The sequence below is a fragment of the Chionomys nivalis genome, chromosome 5, assembly GCF_950005125.1.
Source record: "Chionomys nivalis chromosome 5, mChiNiv1.1, whole genome shotgun sequence".
Classification (NCBI taxonomy): Eukaryota; Metazoa; Chordata; class Mammalia; order Rodentia; family Cricetidae; genus Chionomys; species Chionomys nivalis.
The window spans coordinates 11,387,907-11,412,607 of NC_080090.1; the positions used below are offsets into that span (position 1 = coordinate 11,387,907).

Here is a 24,701-nt window from a genome sequence, read left to right on the forward strand (position 1 = left end):
GGACATTTCAGAGTGGAGGTGAGAAAGAAAAGGGCCTACTGCAACTTAATCTGACCTAGAAAACAAAAACATTATAAACTGGCTCATTCTTCTCATAAAGTAAAGCTTTTATTTACTGTTGTTGTGTGTATGGTGCATGTCTATGCTGTGCACACATGTGGATATGTGGAGGTCTGAGAACAACTTTACGTGGGTTCCAGGGATTGAACTCAGGTCTCCAGGCCTGTGTAGCTCCTTTGCCAGAAGAGCGCTCTTGAGGGCTGGCTCATCCTGAGGCCATTCATGATGTGGCCACGGGCTTTCACTTGTTTTAGCACAGCTTTTCTGACTACAGAATGGAAGGAACGCTATGACCCTTTGGTTTTGAAAATCGCATGATCATAACATGAGGTTTTGTTCTTTGAAGCCTTCAATATTTTTCTCAAGCCTTTAACTCTTTGTTGATCAAATCATTCCTTTTGAAGTCCTGGCTGCCATTCTGTTCAACTGTTGCTTCTGAGGGAGTTATCCGTCAACAGTCTTACAGGTGATGGGAGCTGTTCTCTTGTACAGACGTCATCAGTTTTCATCTGGGCAAAGTCTAGAGTCTTGCTTGGTTTGCATTGCATTTGCATTTTATCAGCCACAGTAATGGACGCACACAGTGCTGAGGTGGTTAATGGGGGAGCCAGCACCTTGCTGCCGGCAGGTGAGTTCTCCTGCACAAGCAGCGACACTTGCTTCATAAACTTCTCGGAGGATGATGAGAGACAGTGCCCAGGTCAGCGAAAACTGACCGGTGACTATGACGTCTGCTCAAGCCCAAGGGAAAAGGGAGCAAAAATGAAACAGAAATACAGACACTATAAAAATGCCTTTTATGTAGACGTTAGGCCTGTCTGAAAGGCAGGGTCCACGGGCAGAGTCCTGAGGTCTGGGTGGGAGACGTCCTCTCACCAGCACAGCAGGGTTAAAGCAGAGCCGCTCACCACAGCCTGACAAGCAATAGCTGTGCTGGCGGCAGGGAGGAGGGGATGTGCAGTGGGGGTGTGACTTACACCAGGAGGAGACTCTTAAGCCTGGAGAGCCAGCAGAAGGTGTGGCTGAGAGGTGCTCATGGGAGGTGGGAAAGGTGAGTGTCATTTGGGACACACTGAAAACGAGGTACTGGGACTCAGGTGGAATTCAGGTTCCGCACGGATAAAAACACAATCTTCATGTATCCAATCCATTTTTGAAGGTTTAAGATTTTATAATGGAGTCATTCATATATTACTTAAATGTAAATGAAGTTGTTAAATAAGGCTACATGCTTTCTTTAAAGAAGTAATGTGTGTCTCGTCCAAAAGGACTCCTGAGTGTTCTCCCACAGGCAGCTGGGGACACGCACTGTTCACATACATTCGCCAGCCCTGGGACAGAGCACTGGGTTTTTACCTGAACCCAAATATGGCTGTTAAATTGATGTGGACACGTGTGGCAGAAAGACATGCAGCATCCTTAAACACTAGGAACTGCTCGCCCTCCAAAGGGATACACTAGAAAGTGACCGGAGAAACGGGACTCAGTTTCCAGGCCATGACTGTGCTCCCTGGCTGTAGACTGGATAATGCCATCCAAGGAGCTGCTGGAGCTGCTCCCACACCTGCCTGCTGCCCCTCCACTTCCTCAACTGTTTGAACGAAATTCTAATGTATTTAGGATGTAACTTGGATGCTGTGAAGGGATGAGATCATATTTCTCCAGGAGAAAAAGAGAACTTAGACCACGCCTGTATGCGCGTGTGTAGAAACTACTGCTGAGGGGAGACAGCGGTAACAAGAGAACGCCGTGTCTCGGTGGCCAAGGAGAAGGAAAAGAGGGCTAACCACCTAAAACAGCTTCCCATTGGAGGGTCTGGTCTTCCGTGGCAAGTTAATAGCCTTTAAATGTCACCTCTGGGTGGGAGACTGCAGGAGGGAGATGCCAAAGCTGGTTAGGATCAAATGTCTAACAAAACGGAGACAGGGAAGCAGGACAGACGGAAGAGAAACAGGACAAGGCATTTTAAACGTGAGAGGGTCCTTTAAGTTATCAACCCCAGAAACTTTAATTTGAAGAAAGGATAACTAGAGTATGGCTCGTGAATGTAAACTAAACTGTGGTTGTCACAGCGACCTGAATCTGGAATGCCTATTTTAACAGTAACCGCACAAAACAGAACAATAACGTGACAATACTGTCAGCCTCCAAGAGCAGGCCGACCAGACACCAGGCCCGCGGCTCGTCTCCCTTTGCCTCTCCATTCTGTCAGTGGCATGTTCCCATTATCTGGGAAAGTTACCAGTTAAACTTCCTGCTCAAGGCTGGAAGCGTGAGCGCCTGTCATAAAGGCTGGGAGCAAACACACGGGATGGGACCCCAGTGTCATCCCTTCCGGTATAACTCTTCTCCCTCCCCTGACCCCCGGATTTCACTGCCTCTACCTGTCCACACAGTCATGAACCACACACAGCTCCTCCCCCCAACACACGTGGATTTCTAGCTTTGAAATGGCGTTGTCTCCTGTTCTCATTCCTCTGCTACCCTGCTAGATTCACTTCTGGCTGCACACCGCTGTGCTGAACGTCTTAGCAGCAAGCATGCTTGCCTACTGCAGTGTCTCTTGCAGCTTCCCTAGGATGATGCCATTTCGTCACCCACTCTTTAGAGAAGCTGCAGGGCCCCCTCGCACCTGATTCAAAGGTGCAATTCTTCTAGCTCCGCAAAGGGATTTATCTCGAAGCATCCTTGCTTGTAACCCACACCAGGTGTTCATTCTTCTCTGCATCTAAGATCGCCTTTCTAGGCAGAAACGATTCTTGAGAAAAGACGCCTTTTACTTCCACCGAATCTCAGCATCAGCTCATCTGCCACCCTCCGCCATTACGCTCTCTCTGCCTACCCCGCTGAACTCTGTGTGTGCACATTTACCGCTGTCCTCACTGCAGCATCTGTCCTGAGGGGCCCAGCCAGGGTAAGTAATGCCCGGCTGCTTTCCGAGAGCATTTCTTTCTAAGTCTACACGTTATCAGTTTATCAGATAATGTCTAGATTACAAGTATTTTTCAAGCAGGCAGGGAACAATTGCCTTATGTCCTGTTCTCCCCTCCTCCTGCATGTCCCACCATACCTAAATACTGCCTTACACGAACAGGGCATTAATACATAGTTGTAGAAGTGAACGTACTTTCTTCATCAAATTTTATTCTAGATAAAATCAAAACTCAAAACCAAATTAATAAGTAAAGCTCCTCAATAATGATGAGAACTGCGTCTAAGGCATAATCCCGCCAAGTTATTAACAGTTTTGATAAAGTGAAGTCTAATCCAAGGGGGAAAGGACTGCCTTTTGGTGTCTTTCATGAGACCTAACCAGTGTTTCAGAACATATCCATTCAAGTTGCCCGGTCCTGAAAGCAACAAGAATATGAGAAACACAAGTGTGCTGTGGAGATTTTCTGGATGATAGTGCTCTGTGTACCTCAAGTCAGACGAGATCATTAAATCAGCCAAGTGCACCCAGACGTTGGTGAACCCATAAACAACGGTAAAGATTTTGGTGATTTCATTTTGCTCATTGTTCTTAATTCAAAAGATATAATAAGTGTTTGATAACTTCTATCCCAGTAGCTGACTTAAACGTGAGAATCTACCAGTTTTGCTATTCTGTGATACTTCCTGTAAGCTGATGGTAGCATCAGGCACACCGGCCAGTCAGGTCTACAACCCCAGGCTAGCTATTGTTCACTACTGGGTGATCTCGAGTAAGTCGGCAACCTCTCGCCGGGCTCCTCACATTCAGTTGCCCAGCTAAAGACCAAGGAGGGAGCCCATAGTCAAGACGAGCTGCTTATGGCACCTTCCCATCTTATGCCATAGTAATGACTGAAACTAGCTTGTAATGCTAGAAAATTGAACGTTAGAATTAGTTTTTCTTGAGATTTGGTACTTTTTATGTAAAATTATCTGGGCTTGTTTTCTTGTGAGAGAAAAATGTTGATTATAACTTACTCAGCCTTTCCCCACACCCCTTGGAAATTTTAGTAGAACATCTAGAAATTCTCTATTTTATTCAAATTCTTAAATATTTATTTTTGTTTTTAAATTTTGTGTGGGTGTTTTTGCCTGCATACATGTCTGTGTAGCTTGTGCATCCTAATGCCTGTGGAGGCCAGAGGATAGCATCAGACACCCTGGGCCAGGACTAGAGATGATTGTAAGTCATCATATAGGGAACTGAACAGCTGTGCGCTAACTACTGAGCCATCCATCTCTCCGGCCTCTAAATTTCAAACCATGGCATAAAAGTTCTCATGAGTAGTTCCACAGTTTTGCTTTTACATATATGGCATTTATTCACTTATTTATGCAGTGTGTGGAGCACGCATGTGCCTTGGTGCATGTGTGGAAGTGACAGACAACTTTCAGGACCAGTTCTGACTCCATCATGCGATTCTCGGGTTCTAACTAATGCTGTCAGCATAGGCAGTGAGTGCCCTTACTCCCTGAGCCACCTAAGCCAGTCCCCTTCACCCCGGCCCGCACCCGCACCGCCAAGCCAGCCCCCTTCACCCCGGCACCCGCACCGCCAAGCCAGCCCCCTTCACCCCGGCCCCGCCCCGCCAAGCTTGTTTTGTTTTTTGAGACAGGATCGCTCTATGAAGGGCTGGCTGTTCCTCTGGTCTCTGCCTCCTGAATGTTGACATTTAGGTGTGCGCTGCTACAGCTGGACCCTGCCCTGTACTTTATACCCACTGTATTCATATAATCTCTAAGTTATGAAATTATTAGCATATGAAATTTGGCTTTATATATATGATTAAATATAAAATAACCAATTCAAATTTTAAAGTTTCCTCTTGCAATAATACATGAAAATAAAATACTTTGTGCTATACCGCCCTTAATTCAGTGCCACTGGAGTGTATTTGGTTTACTTAGGGCTTGAAATGAGATCCCAACCTACGCATTTCTCCTTGTTTCCCATAATCTCACCCTGATATGGGGAGCACTCTTTATCCTACTGCCCCTCCCAACCCCCCATCTTATCTGCAGGTATTTCAGTCAGACATAGGAGACACGGAAAGGACCCACAGGAACACAGACAGCTATTTGGTCACCATATACATAGAAAGACCAATTCAGAATATGAATCATAACTTGGGAGTCTTTAAAAAATTAAAGATTTTACAGCTGAAACTTTTGTAAGAAGATTTCATTGGTTTTTAGGGACATTTGAATTCTATTATATTTACCAAGAACAAAGAAACAAAATACAAATAAGGCTGAAAAAATGGATACTATCTTTATCTATGAGATTTTGTATTTTCAGGCAGAGTGTATAAAAAATATGCACAGTAAAATCCTCATTGAAATATGAGCACCAAATAAGTGTTTTAAAGTAAGATTTTGTTCCAGAAAAATCCCTTGGGATTTATTTTTGGTGCCAAGTCACGTGGCAGAAAAGGACCCCAGATGTATGCCAGCCTTCCCACAGACCTTCAGCCTCATGGGCTCACTCTCAATGATGGTTTTCAGAGTACTTGCTGAGGGCAGGGCAAGTGAGTTAATTTAAAATAAAAAGATCAGTCAAGACTCAAAAGATAACTACGTGAATGAAAAATTCAGCATGATAAATTGTCCATATTGTGAAAACTTCTGAAAGGATAGAGTAGAACCTGAGCACCGGGTAACTCAAAAGAACAAGGGGCTTAACCACAGGGGCGTTTAGCATCCTACCTCGGGAGGTTTGAACTCTTCAACTCCACCTTCCATTTTCTGCTTAAGTGCACTGTTTACTTGCTTAGCATTCTGAACCTTCACAAAACAACAAAGTTTGTGTCAGACCATGTACTTGGTACATTTTTACGAGTACAGATAAGTGAACAGAACATATATCAAACATATATCAAAGCCATCTTAGGTTTCGGTTCAGGAGAACAGACATGATCATCACAGGGAAGCACGTCATGCCATGCTGCCATTCAAGGAGCACATACCCGAAAGACTGACAGACAGATGATAACACACATGCAAACACACACACGCTTACACACGCGTGCACACACGCACAGGCACGCGCACACACATTTCATGGAGGAGCAGTGCTGAGCGGGATCAGGGCTCCACTCCTGGAAGGCAAGCACCTTCCTCTCATCTTAAGCAAGCTACTCTCATCTTAATGACAAACTTTTTTTCTTTAAAAAAATCCAAATATGATTCAAATCAAAAGTCCTGTCATTCTTTTTGTTTGTTTCTACTTTATTTTGAGACAGGGTTTCTCTGTATAACCCTGGCTGTCCTGGAACTCAGAGATCCGCCTGCCTCTGCCTCCCAAGTGCTGGGATTAAAGGTGTGCGCCACCACTGCCTTGCTAGCTCTGCCATTCTTTAAGCACCCACAGAGAACATCACAGTCTTTATAGACAACAGCAGCAGGCATACACAAAGATTAAACTATCACCATTTCTCATTACCATAATGTTGACAAAATGGTAACTATTCCTACAATAGCAATGATGATAATGCCTAATATTTGCTAGGTATAAAACATCATTCTTGATATGTTAAAAATCCTTCAATTCTCACAATCATTCTGTGTGGTAAATACAATTAGTTCTGCTATACCACAACATACATGTTCTCAGAAGTTACTATATTATGTAAAATCTTCAATTAAAAAACCCGTATCTTATGGGGAAAGGATACTCATTGGGCACAACATTCAAAACCTTCAATGAGAAACATGAAAAGGCAGGAAGCTAGCAAAAATGGGGGTTTTCTCTACTCTAAATGGTTAGGAAATGTATGAATGCTATAGTAGAGATGGCACTTGACCCTCTAAGGATGTCCAGGCTGGTTTGAAGATGGGTGTCAGGCTGACTCCGGCTTCTGAGGTACTGTCTGTGGCAGGATGGCACCTGTAATTCTCCCCACATTTGACAGCAGATGTCCGTGGTTCCCAGCACACAGGGAACTGATATGGCTGCCACACAGTGGTGGTTGTGGCAGTGCTCAGCCAAGCAGGTGTAGCGTTCACCAACAAAAAATATATATCGGCCAACACAAAATTCATCCTATGCTCAAATTGTTCCCCAGTCTATCAAAGTACTGGAAGAAACATTTGTTCTCTGCTTCCATTGGAGCCGTTCACAGAAGATAAAAACATAAGGCACGCAGAGGTGAAGAAACCTTTCAGGACAATCATGTAAGAGGTACGATCTAAATGTAAACCAAGTGCAAACTCCCGCTCTTTGAGCAACAGCCAGTCTCCAGTCAGAGGCCTGCATGTGAGCACTGTCTGCTTGCTGCTCACTGACTGGTCTGGTTCTCACCAGTGTGGGCAATCAGATAGCATTAGGTTATGCATCACTTTTTTTTTCAGCCAGGGTATCTGGAATAAGTCACCAGATGGTTTAGAGTAAATTAGCTGGCCAAGTTAGAAAGCCACACAGAGGGAAAGGAGAGGGAGGGAGAGTAAGAAAATAAAGAAGGTGTTTTGTGGGCGGCGGGGAGGGACGTTCCAGAGGAGACAGAACCTAAACCAAGTTTTAAAACATTCAGCCAGCAGCTAAGGTTGGAGGGACAGAATGAACTGTAGGCAAGTAGCATTCAGGAAAAAAGGAAGGATGTCGGACCAGAGCAAAGAGCCAAAGAACCATGTAGTACACCAAAGAATCTCAATTTTGCCTAAAGACTGAATGAAATTGAAGACTTTTAGTCAAGAAAATACGATGACACTTGCCTTTCAGAAAGGAATGTTTAATAGGAATGCAGAAGACAGAGTGAGGTGAGAGCTGAGACGAAGACAACTCAAGTCAGAAATATTAATCACACAATTAAGAAGCCTCTCCTCGCACGCCTTTAATCCCAGCACTCGAGGGGGAGGCAGGTGGATCTCTGTGAGTCTGAGGCCAGCCTGGTCTGCAGAGTGAGTCCCACGACAGTCAGAGTTATGTAGAATGACAACATAAAACAAACAACAAACAAAAAACCAACAAGAACAAAAACTAGAGAAGCTTGGAAACAAATTGAGACTCTTTTCATCAAGACGACTGTGGAAACAAAAGGGATCTTGGATGACGTCAGTTGAGGAAGTGCCTGTGTGTGGCGATGCTCACAGATGGGAAATACAAGTGTGGAGACAGCCACTCATCAGTGCAAGATGAAGTGCTGCTAATATACACTTCACTGTGGTACCTATCAAATGAATAACCACGGAGAGAAGCTTGCCGGTAAATGGCTCCCAGCTAAGCGCTTGAGCCACTAAGGCTGATGACCTTAGTTATGAAGATGTAAGGAGAAAATGGACTCCCCCAGGTTGTTCCCTCCTTCACGAGGGTGCTGTACATGGCATGCACAAACACAAATAAGAAAACAAACAAATGAATAAAGGAAAAAGAGCTAAGTTATGAGGAAATGTCCTAAGAGCAGAAGTCAAATTGCAAATGACAACAATAGACCTCCTCCCTCCCGTAATCGCAAAAGACTGCAGGAAAAGTAGCTAGAACAAGGGTTCTCAACCTGTGGATCATGACCCCTTTGGGGGTTGAAAAGACCTTTCAAGAGGTTGCCTGAGACTTTCAGAAAACACAGATAAATTACACTGTGGTTGATAACAGTAGCAAAATTACAGTTATGAAGTAGCAACAAAATAATTTTACAGTTGGGAGTCACCACAGCATAAATAGTGTATGGCACTAGGAAGGCTGAGAACTGCCGATCTGAAGATTTCCATGGAGAAGTGCTATAGTTTAGAAAACGGGAATCTTTGATGGCAAAACCAAGTAAGAAACAGATAAAGTGGATAAGAAAGGCCAGATCCTATAAGCCGTGTGGACAGCTCACTATGTCAGCCACTGCTTTCAGTTCCCGTCATCCATGATCTTGGTTCCAGCCCTGAATGATAACTCCTGTCCGGATGACACAGAAGCTGCCTAGGTGAAGACAGGCGGAGGTCTGGTTAGACGGACTGACGTAACCACCCATTACCGCAACACTCTTTTCTATCAATAGCAGTTGATTTGCATAAGGTCTTATGAGCAACCCTCAGTGCTTACATACGAGGGTCTTTGTTGTAATAAGAGCGGCAGGGCTGCTTCCCACCGCCACCCGGCTAGCTTTACCCGAAATAATTACACGGAAACTGTATTCTTTTAAACACTGCCTGGCCCATTAGTTCCGGCCTCTTATTGGCTAGCTCTTACATATTGATCTAACCCATTTCTAATATTCTGTGTAGTACCACGAGCTGGCTTACCAGGGAGCATCTTAACCTGCGTCTGTCTGGAGTGGGAGAATCATGGCGACTCCTGACTCAGCTTCTTTCTCCCAGCATTCTCTTCTGTTTACTCCACCCACCTAAGGTTTGGCCTATCAAATGGGCTAAGGCAGTTTTCTTTATTAAATGAAAGTAACTCCTCCATCAGGTCTTAGCATTAAAAAGCCATGTGGACATTTTAAAAACACTGTTACTACTTCAGCCCACAGTGAGGACAGCAGCAGTGGTGGTGACTCACTAAGGAGACACAGTGTGCCAAACAACCTACACACAGCGCTACAGGCAGCGTTCAGCAACCTGCAACAGTATGGCTATTGTTCTTGTTGAACAGGAAAACTATAGGCTAGAGAGTGAGCTATGGAACTAGCTTAGAATCAGTGCTGATGACAGCCATGCTGGGATTTGCATCTACACTAGCAGAGGAATTTCATAAAGTAAAGCAAGCTAGGGGTGTGGCCGAGGAGTACAGTACGACAGCTGCGGCTGTGGAGCCAAGCCCGGACCCTGAAACAAACACTGCCACCCTCCCCACAAACCAAACATTGTGACTTCTAGAAAAGAACATCTGCAAACTCTAGAGATCAACCTAAACAAATGCAGATACACCAATGGACAAAGTCTTAAAAGACACCGCTTCTGTAAAATACCTGACGCTTTAGAGAGATCAGCTCCATGTCCAGTTGTCTGAGGATGGTGTTGGCTGCGTTGGGACTGCAGGAGACAGCCACCACGTCCTCCTGGGTTAAATACATGCCCTTGGGTGGGCGGCACTTGGATCGCTGGGAGTGGTGGCGGTGCTGCAAACTCTGGTACTCCCTCCTCCCGAGGCCAACCTTGCTGGTTTGGACAGGCTGCTCAGTGCTACCCTGGGGAGTGCAGGTGGAAGAGCAGAGACTGTGTTTTCATAAATGTATACAGAGTAAACAACCTCCTACAAATAGGAAGATCTCCTGCACTGCAATACTCCCGACAAGCTTTATTATTCACGAGTCCAAATAAGACACACACACTGCGGTGTGCTGACACTATGACAAAACATATACATATTTTTTGATCTTTCAAGGCAGTTTCTCTGTGTCGCACTGGCTGTCCTGAAACTCACTCAGTAGACCAGGGTGGCTTCAAACTCACAGAGATCCTCCTGCCTCTGCCCCCCAAGTACTGGGATTAAAGGTGTGTGCTACCACCACCCAGCGACAAAATATATTTTTGATTAATTCAATAAAATGTTTAGTTTCTTCATCTTGAGGTCCATGAATACAGAAAAAGTAAGTTATACTATAAAATTTTTCCATTTGCTTATACAATGAAGAGCAGGGCAACAACCCTGCCCCAGACTATAAATTATACATATAAGGGTCTACACAAAGGACAAAAGACAGTTTAGGAAATATATGTGTATATTAGGCAGCTGGTAAAAAAAGAGAGGTTTTATTTTACTTGGAGTTTCAGAACAATGTATGGCGTTGGAGGTTAGAATGGATACAAGATGACCTTGATTCTGATGGTGGGGACATTGTCAAATGTGTGCGTGTGGTTCGTAGACAATAAAACTCTAAACCCAATATTAGGTATCAGTTCATGCCCCAGAAGAGTTAAAAAAGTTGTCCAGTAATGATGAGAATGAGCTACTAAGTGGCATTAATATTTAATGTCCTAAAATGGAAACACCAGTGTCACTCTATGCTTCTGAGAAGAATCCATTAAGACCTAACACATATCTTACTGATACATCGAGAACTTCATTCTTCAGGAAGTGGAGTTGAATCCATACAGCTGTGTAGTCAAGTGTAATTTGCCTTACTGCTGGAAACTCAAAGCAACTCAGGCAAATCTGACGTTCAGAGAGACGCCTCCTAAAGTCTTTGGATCAAAGCTGATGGTGACTTGAGGCCCTTTCTCAGCAGTGGGGTCGTGAAGGGCACGAGAGACGAGGGCAGAACGCTAGGAGCACCCATCAGTGTGGAAAGCAGGGAAGACACCCCCGTTGGCTCTGCCCTGGTTCGCTCCGCCACAGGAGAGGGCTAGAGGTGGTCTAGAGGTGGTCGTGCCCGTGCCAGTCTTGGTTAGAGAAACAACTTTGAAAAGTCTTCCCTGAGAACTCCCAGTCAGAGTCCTGCCTCAGACAGGCTTAGGCCCTAAACATCTATGATCTTCGTAGCCTGAGAAGCCCCACATAAAACATTTTGGAGGCATAGGATGGTTGTGCCTAGACACACTCAGAAGCAAATGCAGAGACTGTTTGCAAGAACAGGGATGTGTATGAGCTTCTAAAGGATATTCCTCAGGAAAAAGCAAAGAAAGGACAGAATCAAGAAAGAATGGTGACCTAAATAATCAATAAACATATATGTTAAAAAAACACACACCAAATTTAAGTTTGAATAAGTTAAAACCAAAACCAAAACAAGATGTAACTGAAACTGTGGGTTTTACACAGATCAGTAGGGTTTGGAGTCATGGCGTCTGCTGGCTAGAAAGTCTGGGAACACCAGCACTAGAATCTAACCTAAATATAGGAGACAGAGTCTCCTGGGTCCACAAGAATAGAAATACAGGAATAGCCAGCTCAAAGTAGCAGTAAAAGAATGGGATATATACTCCTCTAAAGTAGGCCACAAAGGAAGGAAGCCAAGAAAGGCAAACAGATTGGATGGGAATGGGCTCAGCAAGGAAAGAGTTCACAGTGCAGCATAAGGACCTGGGCTGTGAACCCCAGCCCCACAAAAAGGCTTGGTACAGCGGCACATCCATAACCCCACACTGGGGGTGCAGAGAGACAGGAATCCTGGCGGCACATTGACCAGTTTGTCTGGTTAGAACAGCAAGCTCAGTGAGAGACCGTGCCTCAAAAGAAAGAGGAGAGGGAAAAGGAAGGGAGGGAGGGAGGGAGGGAGGGAGGGAGGGAGGGAGGGAGGAAGGAAGGAAGGAAGGAAGGAAGGAAGGAAGGAAGGAAGGAAGGAAGGAAACTCTGGCCTGAACACCTGGAAGTGTGGATGAGTGCACTAGACAGACAGACGGACACACATACACCTGAACAAGTACTTTGATTCTAAGAAGGCTACAGCAAGAAGAGTGAAAAGAGCTAGAAAAAACAGGAAGAAATCAACTTCAAAAGTGAATCGTGGGGCTAAGAGCCACTCAGTGGTTCAAAGCACACCCTGCTCTTGCTGGGGACCCAAGCTCTGTCACCAGCACCGGCACTGGGTGGTTCACAACTGCCTGTGACTCCAGGTCCAGGAGATCCAAGGCCCTCTTTTGGCTTCCGCAGGCACTTGTACTCAAAATGCATATATTTAGATGCTGCGCGCACGCGCGCTCACACACACACACACACACACACACACACACATACACACACACACACGTGATTAAATCTGCCGATGGCTCAAGGAAGCCAAAGTCAAGAGAACGAGAGTGATGAAGAGATTAAGAAATCTGAAAGCAGCTGGCATTCAAAAATTATTAAAATCTAAAAACTAGGAAAGTTAGATAACATCAAAGTAAGGTCATTAAGGATTTTAAAACGTCATTAATGGAGAAACTTCAAGGGAAGGGCTGGACCAATCGGGACACGGGGTCTCCTGACAGAGACAGTCGCGGTGGAAATGACACATTGTACAAAGGCGGACCCAGGTGAACACAGAGACGTGCAGCCCCTCCACTCCAGGGCTGTGCCGTGCTCACTGCTCCCCTCGCCAGCTTCTGCCTTCCACACTCTGAACATGTACAAATACAACTCCTTACCTTAGGAAACAGCATGTGCATCAACTTAGCCTTTTCTTAATGACTGTAAATCTCCTTACCACCAGCACACTGGGGCAGCTGAGCACTTTTCTATGGGGTCCTTCCCCCTCTCACTGAGCCAGCGTGCAGTGGTCACTGCTCTCCATATACCTGCTACTACTTTCTAATTTGCTATAACATGGAAAAAACATTGCTGAGAAAAATTGGGTAACAAAACCAGAAACCCTAAAATTTTACCTAGCACATCTTACCATGTAAAGGTGTGTTTAATCTTTTTCTAAGGGATTAGACTAAGAATTGCAACAGAGTCGGCCCATCTGTGACCAGAGGCGATAACCCAACACCACTATGTAATGGCTCAGTAGTTTCCAAGCTTGAAATCTCCACTGAGATCTACTTCCTAAACCAATATACAGAAAGTCTTTCTTCACTTCCCCAAAGATTTATTTTTAATTATTTGTCTGTGCGTGTGTTTGTGTGTATGCGCACTGAAGCAAGAGGTGTCGGACCTCCTGGAGCTGGAGTCACAGGCCAGACCTGAGTGCCCGGAACCCAACTCCAGTCCTCTGAAAGGGCAGTAAGTGCTCTTAACCACCAAGCCATCTCTCCAACCCCCGTTCTTGTCTTATTTTTGAGACAGGGTATCAGTGTGTAGTCCTCACTGGCCTGGAACTCTCTAAGTAGATCAGGCTGGCCCCAAATGCACAAAGATCCACCTGCCCCTGCCTCCCAAGTGTTGGTACTTCAGGTGTGCCTCACCACAGCTGGATTTGGGGCTCTTTACCCCTCACTGCAGTCAGTCTTTACAAGCAGGCTACTCTACAGAGCGAGGACCTCTAGGGATCATCACCTCTTTTTTGGCTTCCTTTTTTGGGTCATAGTCACTGTCGTTTCCATCCACTGGGTGAGTCTCTTCCACATCATCATCACTGAAAGAAACAACAGATCAGGGGATCTTCTAGTAACTTTACTAAAGGTTCCTAGGGATTGCCACTGGGGACAGCTGTGCCCCGCCTTTCTATAGCTCTAAGAAACAGTCATCCATTGCGGCATTGTCAACTAAAATGTAAGAGACTTGGTGGGAAGGAAACTTAGAAGTTCCGCTCGGAGAGAGGGCACGTGCAGTGTGACGTAACTGGTAACTTCAGCTCTGTCTGCATGTGGTGTAAAGAGACAAAACGCAATCACAATAATGGGGACTTTAGCTACTCAGGAATGTTACTTCAGCAAAAGAACAATGACCATTTTGCATAGAACACATTCTTTAATATATTTGTGTGTGGAGGGCTGGGAATGGAACTCCACACACAAATGCTAGTGCTCTACCACTGAGTAACATCCCCAGGGTGTCTTTCATTCACACTGAGCAACCAACGGTAGAGCAGTGAAGTCCTTACAGTCAAGACTCTGACCACTTGGCTCTTCAGCTCTGCAGTGGCTTCTGCCTCATGGAAAACACACCCCCCAGAGAGAAGTCCCCAACAGCGTAGCAAGGTAAAGCATCCGACCCACCTGTCACCCTGATTGTGTCTGTTGGCTAGTTTACGGGCCTGGCGATCCATCAAACTTGTCCTTGAGCGAGTTTTTTTCCAAGAATAGTAATACTTTACAAGACTTGCAATTGTCTTATCTGGAAGCTTAAAAAAAAAAAGTCCTGTTTCTATTGAAAAGTTTAATTCATAAACTCTGACCAACACATGAATATCAATGTCATATTCTTGATAAACAAGGCATAAATGAAAACTATGCCATAGGTACCTTTATGAATGACAAGAACCTAGACTTCTGAGTGGCCAGGCGGTGGTGGCGCACACCTTTAATCCCAGCACTCGGGAGGCAGAGACAAGTGGATCTCTGTGAGTTCGAGGCCAGCCTGGTCTGCAAGAGCTAGTGCCAGGACAGCTAGGGCTGTTACACAAAGAAACCCTGTCTTGAAGAAACCAAAACCACTTCTGAGCAGCAGGGCACAGTGAGCCTGAGAGTCATGAATGACAAGAACCACAAAGCACAGTTAATAGTCACAGAACTCCACAGCACCAATGTCACTGACATGGCTGAACCAACATCCTGTCTTTTCCTGAGGGGAAGGGAGATGTCACAAACTAACTAGATGGGAAGGGTCCTTGAGGTCCCCAGCATGGCCATGCCAGCACTCAGTATCTGCTTTCTTTTCTCTAGCTTACGGCTGTGGTACATGACCGAAATCAACGTATGTCGGCCTCGGAAAGGAGGTGGGGAACACGGGGAGAGCTGAGGGAGACGTGTGTAGATACAGTGCTCATGCATTCTCGCAAAACTCAGATTAAAAATATCGCCTTTCATATGCAAAATGAAAGAAAATCCTAGAGGTAAAAGTAGAAACATTCAAAAATAAACTTAAATTATTATTCTCCCCAAAAAACAACCACCAAACTTAGTAACTATAACTTCTTTGAGATTAAATAAAAACCAATGCCTTAATGTAAAAGCATATACCTGATATGCACAGGTGATTGTAGAAAATACTGTATGCAAATACACCCATTTCAAAAACTTTTTAATATTAAAATGGAAAACATTTTATAATTAATAGGTAGGCAGTATTCAATAGTATCATAATCATCCTAACAATAATTTGAATAAGACCAAAATCACCGTACCATTTGTTGGATCCTGTGAAAGCTCTTCCCGTGAAAACTAAAGGCTTGCTCAAACAGGACTTTGTCTTCCACCGTCCACTCATCCGGAAAGGGGGTGAAGTTTGGGAGGTCCGCAAGGGACTTCTCGATGTCATGTTTGTGCCAGAACAACATGCCAAGTGCCTTTGAAGAGAAACCGTCCCCTGAATCTTAATGGACCTACTTCCGCCACTCTTAAGAGCTAAACACAAATCAGATTAAAATTGAGTCTGTGATTTCAACTTAAGACAAACTGAGTTTGGGGCCTTTAACAGGGTCACAAGCTAATTATTTATTTTAAGTCAAGGCCTCAGAACAAGTGCTTGTGCATGTCCTATTCAATGTAGAAGTAAGAAAAGAGAAACTCTAAAGCTCACGACAAGACCTTTGCTCACATCTTAGCACTTTGTCAACATGTAGGAAAACAGCCTAAAAGAAAGCTATCCAGTAAGGAACGGCAATCAGTAACAGAACAAAATTATCAACTATAACACAAGAACCAGAAATATTCAGTTGGATTTAGCAGAGGAATATCAAGTTTTAACCTTTTAGAATTATGTTATGTGCTAAACAATTCTAAGACTGAAGGGCACTTTCACTGCAACAGTCCCAATTTGACTATTCTGTCACATATTTAATAAAATATTAGTGTATTTATTTTGCTGTTACCATAATGTAAACATACAATTATTAGAAGTCATCTAAAAAACTCCAGTGACTTCATCAGCAAGTCATTTCTAAAAGTGCATACTGTCCCCTCTATTTTAAGTAGTGAGACCCTCCCTTTCCTAGACGGTATTTTAGTATTATTTAATGAGTGAGTTCTCATTCTGTTAAAAAAGAGACAGAACTTTTAGTGGTGAGTTTAAAAGTAAATTTCTTTACTTTGATAATAAAATTGTAACATAAACATGAAAATAAACCAATATTTACTCATATTTTGAAAGATTAACCTTCTCCAATACGAACAAAGAAGGCATGCCTCTAATCCCAGCACTCGGGAGGCAGGGGCAGGAGGATTCTGTGCGTCTGATGACAGGTTGGTTTGTAACTGAGCTCTAGGACAGCCAGGAAGACATAGACGGACAGACAGACAGACAGACACAGACACACACACACACAAACAAGATGGGTAATAGGGTTGACTATAATCCCAGCACTGGGGAGGCAGAGCCAGGATTCTGTGTGTATGAGGACAGGCTGGTCTGTGTAATGAGCTCTAAGACAGCCAGGAAGACATAGACAGACAGACAGACAGACAGACAGACAGACAGATAGACAGACAGATACAAACAAACAAGATTGGTAATCGGCTTGGTTATAATCCCAGCACTGGGGAGGCAGAGGCAGGAGGGACACTGTAAATTCCAGGCCAGCCAAGGTTGTACAGCAAGACACTGTGTCCAAATCAGTCAATCAAACAAACAAAAAAATCCCTAAAATCATAAAATAGGCCACCAAAAGCTTCAAAAAAGCTTCGAAAGGTTAATTTGTTTAGCTCTAGAAAAGCAGGTCGATTCCAGAAACTTCCAGTGCTGCACCGTGGAGTGAGCGCCCAGAGACCCACTTACACAGAGCTGATCTCTCTAACAGCAGCCTACCCCTTCTATTAGGGATTCCGAGCACGGGTGAGAAACTTGGCAAAATGAGCCTTAAGAGTGTCTACTTCAAAGCAGGAGGCAGTGGTGTACCCGGCTGCGGCAGGATGATGGCCAGCCTGGGCAACACAGTAAGACCTGGCCTTTTGGGATAAAAAGAAAAGAAAAAAAGGTGGAAGTACTTGATGAAGACAGGCTGACACTGACTTCCGGCCTCTACAGGTCCACACATGGGGACATACTCCAGCACACACATGTGCACACACACAAACACATACACACACTTCTCTCCATACCTGTTCGACATTGTAGCCATGCTTCTCCTTCGCAATGGCGATGTATTCGTCCACTGGAAGGGAACAAGGTCACGTCACTAGTTTCACAAACTTCAGTCTCTCAGATGTGTTTTTTTATTTTTTTAACATGGTAAGATAATTTATCATTCTGAGTTAAAAATAGCCAAAGCTAGTATGAAATGTCACTAAAGGAGACTTACACACAGAATCTGCGACTCCTCATCTGCTGGATGTAACAGGTTAGTTGGTAATGAGTAAAATTTCACTTGACCTAATAACCTTATGACCATATATGATATAATTATTACTAAGTTAAGTGACATTACTGTAATTATTTTTGTATGCTGACAATCACCCATGTGGAAGTAGACAAAGGAACCTAATCATATTGTAAAATCCTAAAATAATCCTTGAAATACTTGGCTGTGTACGACCCCTTTCATATATATAAAAGGCTGACTCATGTGTACTTCTGCAAGCTGTCCGAATAGCGTGCTGTGTGCACACGCATCCTTAACACTCCTGTGAGCTCTCCAGAATGATGTGCTGTGTACACACGCACCCTTAACACTCCCGTGAACTGTCCAAACAGCCTGCTGTGTGCACAAACATCCCTAACACTCCTGCGAGCTCTCCAGAATGGTGTGCTGTGTGCACACGCACCCTTAACTCTCCTGCGAGCTCTCCAGAATGGTGTGCTGTGTGCACACGCACCCTTAACTCTCCTCTGGGCTGTTCTGCTTGTTTTGCAGTACTTGGGTCCTGTTTTCACTTGTCTGCCACACGTGACTGAATGAACAGAGTAATTCAGACAAGCAGTTTTCAGAGTGATGTGCTGGCTATTTCAAGGCCTCACTACAAAATAATCTGTTACCGTCAAAATTCATTCTGTGGTGTCCACAGTCACTCCTTTATCGTTTTAAAATTATTTTTACACATATGCATATGTAATTAATTCTTTAAACATATTTCTAAGAAGCAGAACTCTTAAGAATTTTGACCCTGGAGTGGCTACTGTCTACCTGAACTTGCTTTTCTGTCCATTTCTAGTATGGTGGGGTCATTTGAACTTTTATACCTTAGTTTCCTGCTCTAAATTCATGATTAAACAATATATTCTCCCATGATTGAATGAATTAACACTCAGAAGATGTTCAGGAGTATTTGGCACTTCCTAAGTACCTCTAAGGATCTGTTATTACTATTGAACATTATAATTTTATATATTATAAATATGCTAGAAAGCTATTTTTAAATGGGCGCTATATTATATCTTCCCAAGTATAATATACTTTCTGATACAGGAAGTTGAAGTTTTATATTTTGTTTAGACTCTACTTAAGTACGCTACAGACCTAGATGGATGCTGATGAAATATAACAAAAGTCTATCACAGTCCTTTCGATAGCCAAGTTCATTAATACCAGTTGACCAAAAGTGGATCAGCCCCAGCTGGGCATCAGAACCAAGACGGAGCTTTAAAAGTACATACAGGCTTTGCCTCTGAAGATGTGGGCTAGTCAGACACCAATACTTTTAAGGTTCTAACACACGATATAACCGGGGTTGACCATTGCCACAGGCCTGCTCTGTAAGTCCCTGTGGACACCATTCTTAGGGTCATGCTACCTTTCTGCAATTTGTCTTTCACTATGTACCAGCGTACCAAGCAGTGACATCCCATGACACTGTGATGCCAATTTTATGAATGAAAACCTCGGCAGGCCATACTGAGCAAACCTCTTCTGGGTTCTTGGTACGTGTCTCTGACTGAATGCCTCCAGGGCACGGGATCCCAGCTTAACAGTGGGTGACCTGACCTAGTACTCTAAAGCTTTTAAGTCAGGAGGATTTCTAGGTGTGCAGATGTATACTCATACTCATTTTCTTTCTTTCTTTTTTTGCATTTAGCTGCATCGATACCATGATTAGACTCTACACACAGGATATATAGGACATGGCTATTTTTCTCCAGACTAAATAAATCACAAGACATAAGTTCAAAAGATGCTAGGACAATGCTTTTAAAGACAAGCTTATTTGATGTCTGCTCGAAGGGCTGTTTAGTGTAGCTGTTGTTGTCATTCATAAACTCGATAGCTGAATGGAGGGTGGGATCTTAGTGCTGTTACCTGTATGTTTCCTATATCTGGTGTGCCGCAAAGGATTCCGGTCTGCTACATCACACTGAAGTCTAAAGCCACAGCATGATTCAGGGGTCCAGAAGGTCTCCGTCCAGAGTGGAGAGCACAAGATGGCCTGACGGCTGCTGAAGTCACTTCTCTCACCTCTCCTCTTTAAAGTGGGAATGAGAGTGGGCTCTCTGGAGTCTGAAGGCATCTCTCTTACTGCTCCATAGACGGAGGCAAAGCCTGGGCGGTTGTCTACATAATTCCCTCCCCTGCTTGAGGGTTTAAGCAGCAAAGCCATCAGAGCCTAGGTGTTTGCTTTCTTCGTGGGCCTGACACAAACTGAATGACCAGATTCACTATCCTTCAAAAGGAAAGACATTCTCATAGAGAAAACAAAGGCAATTCAGCTCTTAAGAGAACCTAAAAGACTAAGCACAAACGCAAATTACATTTTCAACAGGCTGATTCCCTGTGGATCTTAGCGTTTGATCTCAGAAAAGAACTTACGTTTGGCATCTGGGACACTGTGGTAAGGCGACCACACAAGCATCCCTCCATTGTCTTTATCTGTGTACTTGGTAGCACCTGAGGAAAAATGAATTATTTTGAATATGATAGCTTTGTATTTATATTCCAAGTAAACACAAGCAAAATCTTATGTTTTAGTATAATACCTGCAAAGGACAAAGGCACAAGGAAACAGGAAGTTTATGAAAGTCAGCAGAACACTAGGTTGTGGATGAAGGACACTGTGGCTCTCTTAAAAGCCGCTCTGAAGCAATCCCGCCTTCCCTTCTGGTCACCTGAGAGAGCGGCTTTCTGTTCGCTGGGTAGGGAGCTTCATCAAAACTGACCTTTCCCCTACAGAGCGCCTGCCTCACCCGTGCTGTCTAGACAGGGCGCAACCGCTGCGACTTAAAGACGAGCATCTCTCATGGCGTGTATCGGATCTTATCCCTAAGTCTGCTAGCTTTCCTTTCCACACTCAATTTCACCACTCTTCATAGCGATAAAAACGCGCGCTCCAAGACAAAGGCATAAAAGTTAACACATTTCTTCTTCACATGATCTGGCTGAGTCTAGAAGCCCGCTATCCTCTCCTAGTTATTTTTCACGTTAACCTAAGAAGTCCAAAACATCAAGCCTCATGCCTGTAGATACTTTTAATAGAACAGGAGTCTTTTTCTGGCTTCTACCCAGTCCTTAGCTACAAGTCAGTTAAAACTACTAACAGGAGGCTCTGCTGCCAGGTTAAGACCACCGCGTTTCATGAGGCAGATATCTACCTAACACCAACAACCAGAATTTCAAATTAACCACATAAATACTAATAGAATTCTGAGGTTAAACTCAGATTATTGTAAGGGATTTGGAATACAGACATTCCTTACTACATTTTCTATACAGAGAAATCAGTTATGAGCCAATAATTTACTTCACTTTCAGAGAATCATCATATACTACTACTAAATGTACTTATTTAGGTAAGAATTTTTAGTTGGAAGAATCATACTCATATGATTTTAAACCTACATTTTATGATCTGAAAAACTAAGGCTGGTGAACAGGTTATCTAAGTATTAAAAAAAACCTCAACTATACAAATACAGTTAAAAAGCAAAACCTTTGTATTGTGTTGTATCTTTAAAAAAAAGAGGCAAAAAGAGGAACTTAAAATCTTCACAAATTATCTGATCAGAAGTTTATTAATATTGAGATATTCTTTAAAAACTGCTGCATATCTGTAATACCATTCTTTGGGGGGCAGAGACGGGAAGATTGGGAGTTCAAGGCCATCTTGGGTTACAGAGCAATCCTATCTCAAAACAAACCCACTCCAGTACCAGCAGGTGTGTGACACACTCAGGACAGAGGATCAGGAGAGAGAGCTGCAGGTGTGTGACACACTCAGGAGCAGAAGATCAGGAGAGAGAGTTGCAGGTGTGTTAAACACTCAGGAGCGGAGGATCAGGAGAGAGAGCTGCAGGTGTGTGACACACTCAGGAGCACAGGATCAGGAGAGAGAGCTGCAGGTGTGTGACACACTCAAGAGCAGAGGATCAGAAGAGAGAGATGCAGGGTGTGTGACACACTCAGGAATGGAGGATCAGGAGAGAGAGCTGAGCTGCAGGGTGTGTGACACACTCAGGAGGGGAGAGTCAGGAGAGAGATCTGCAGGTGTGTGACACACTTAGGAGGGGAGAAGTAGGAGAGATGCAGGGTGTGTGACACTCAGGAGCAGAGGATCAGGAGAGAGAGATGCAGGGTGTGTGACACACTCAGGAATGGAGGATCAGGATAGAGAGCTGAGCTGCAGGGTGTGTAACAAACTCAGGAGTGGAGGATCAGGAAAGAGAGAGCTGCAGGTGTGTGACACACTCAGGAGGGGGGAAGTAGGAGAGAGAGATGCAGGGTGTATGACACACTCAGGAGTGGAGGGTCAGAAGAGAGCTGCAGGTGTGTGACACACTCAGGAAGGGGGATCAGGCAAGAGAGCTTCAGGGTGTGTGACACACTCAGGAGGGGAGGATTAGGAGAGAGAGAGCTGCAGGGTGTGGGACACACTCAGGAGTGGAGGATCAGGAGAGAGAGCTGCAGGGTGTGGGACACACTCAGGAACAGAGGATCAGGAGAGAGTTGCAGGGTGTGACACACTCAGGAGCCGAGGATCAGGAGAGAGCTGGAGTTTGAAGCAAGCTTCTGTAATAAGAATTTAGTGAAAATCTTCCAACCAACCAAACAAGCGAACAAAATGTCAAACAATAAGGTTAAAAAGAAAACCAAACAAACCAAAACAAAATGCTTTCAATTTTAAGAGATTTAATTTTTAGTTATGGGCCTCACAGGTTAAAAACCAAAACAATAGACAAACAAATAAAAAACCTTCTAAATGCCAAAGTCAAGTAACTCAAAGGAAATGAAACAAATGCCAGCCAAGCCTTTAGCCTAGAAAATCAGTTTCCAGCCAGTATCCTAACTTCAATTCTTTGTCAAGGAACAGATTCTTTTTACACAATTGTGTAAAATTGTGACAAGAAGATCATTAAAACTTCTTTAATAGAACATAACAGAGCATATAAAAGCTTCCATTAAGTCTCAAGTCTTAATGTATTCCATGATAAATAAATGTACTTTCTTGCACCCCATTCTTTAAAAACATGTTTCCATATTAGTATGTGTCTTGCTGTATACATGCCACAGACCATGTACGGCCACCCGAGATAGAACCCAGGCTTGGTGACAAGCACCTCTTTCCACGGAACCATCGCTCCGGTCCATGAGCCTCATTCTTGCATTGCAGAAAGTCTGATGTGTCTCATTAAATAGCTCTTCTCAAACAAGTATTGCTTTTTCTCCATTTAAAATACCAGTTATGATTCTCCCCAAGTTTTTCCATATTGTAACTAAGGGTCTAATATGACAGAAGCCAGCATCCTACTTGAGGACACTAACCACTTCTAATGTGGGACGATAGAGGACTTTATGTGAGTGGCCTAACGACAGAGAAGGCGCAAGTAGGCACTTTACAATGTTCTTTCCCCAATTACAGACCCCAACCTTTTCAATTATACATCACCCAAGAAATACTGATGTTTACAAGAAAGAGTATAGATTACAGACTTCAGATTCCCAGTCACTGCAAGCGTGCCACCTTGGAAATATCTTCTTGTGCCTCAGTTTCCCTCATCTATAATAACAGGAATATATATGAATCTACTTCAGCGCTTCTCAAAAGGAAAACTGGTAAGCTGATAATGTACACACATGGGACAATCGACTACTAAGATACAAAGTGTAAGGAATAAGGTAGGATTTCTAGTCTAGTGCAAAGTGCAAACACAGCAATCTGTAACTTTCCAAGACCGTCTTCGAGAAATTAAAGGACTTTGGTGAACAAACAATTAAACTAAGAATTTAGATCCTGAAAAGTGGTCTCAACACCTAAAAATATGTTTATAAACCAAACTAGGTTTTATATTATATTCTGGGTTTCTAGCTTCAAATGGGGTGAAGACTTTCCTCATGATTTGGAAGCATGAATAACTTATGTGTGCACACGCATGTGCCTGTGTGTATGTACAAACCATGTGGTAGTCAGAGATCAACAGAGAGCATCTTCTGTCAGGCTCCCGTATTTGTACTTCTGATACAGGGTTTCTCTACGCAGCCCTGGCTGTCCGGGAACTGTGACTGCATAAAGCAAGTTGGCCTGCTTCTGCTGGAGTCAAGGGCATTCACCACCACTCCTGACTATACCCCTTTTTTTTAAAGACAGAATTTCTCACTGAACCTAGAGCTCACTGCTTCAGCCAGGCTGGAGGGCCAATGAGCCCCAGGAATTATTTCCACCTTCCCAGACATCGGTATGCACCACCATAGCAGACTTTTCTGTGGTGACAAGAATCTGAGCTGAGGCCCTCACACTTTGTCTACTGAGCTCTCACCGGCACCATGCACTGTAAGGGACTCGACTTTCAGACTTGTGAGCTTCCTGTTCTCTTTCTCAACATAACCTGCCTGAAAAGTCACCTGAGGTCTAAGTTATACTGTAGTCTCCCTAGTGGAAGACTTCACCTTCTATCACCAACTATAGCCGGAAGATACTAAATGGCCCAATCCAGAAATAAAGAACACGTAAGTTTAAACTCCACAGCAGCCTGAGCCATCATGACCTTCCGCAGCTCCGCTTGGTGCTTTCTAGGAAAGCTGTAGCCCTGTATGCAAGGACTACATCACGGATGTTCTAGGAATAAATGTCCTCTCACATGGAACAAACATGCTTCTTCTCTTAGAGAGCGGACTCCAGGTTCTTGTTAAAGCTCTCCTCTACTGCACAACCACTGCAGTGTTAGCCAGTTGTGCACTAACTCACTGCAGTGTTAGCCAATCGTGCACTAACTCACTGCAGTGTTAGCCAGTCGTGCACTAACTCGGGCCAGAGGAGGCTGAGCACTCACAACATACTGGACATAGGTAAAGAAGCAGACGGGT

At 44.0% G+C, this 24,701-nt stretch overlaps 1 protein-coding gene across 9 annotated transcripts in view; it reads right to left on the minus strand.

The window, feature by feature from the left end:
* The window catches only part of Rcor3 (REST corepressor 3), a 40,817-nt gene that overhangs the window by 11,797 nt on the left and 4,319 nt on the right, over window positions 1–24,701 (minus strand). For 8 of the 9 annotated variants that reach the window (XR_009057136.1, XR_009057137.1, XM_057769653.1 and 5 more), the window contains exons 3-9: window positions 20,217–20,294; window positions 17,578–17,630; window positions 15,666–15,827; window positions 14,539–14,663; window positions 13,877–13,955; window positions 9,927–10,145; window positions 5,740–5,817 (exon numbers count right to left, since the gene is read on the minus strand). Coding sequence is in view for 7 of the 9 variants with exons in the window: in XM_057769653.1 (XP_057625636.1) it covers window positions 5,740–5,817; window positions 9,927–10,145; window positions 13,877–13,955; window positions 14,539–14,663; window positions 15,666–15,827; window positions 17,578–17,630; window positions 20,217–20,294 (794 nt within the window). In the remaining 2 variants the exon portion in view is untranslated. Of the gene's footprint in view, window positions 1–5,739; window positions 5,818–9,926; window positions 10,146–13,876; window positions 13,956–14,538; window positions 14,664–15,665; window positions 15,828–17,577; window positions 17,631–19,709; window positions 20,071–20,216; window positions 20,295–24,701 lie in introns of all 9 variants that reach the window. The other variant, XM_057769651.1, reaches the window with a different exon arrangement.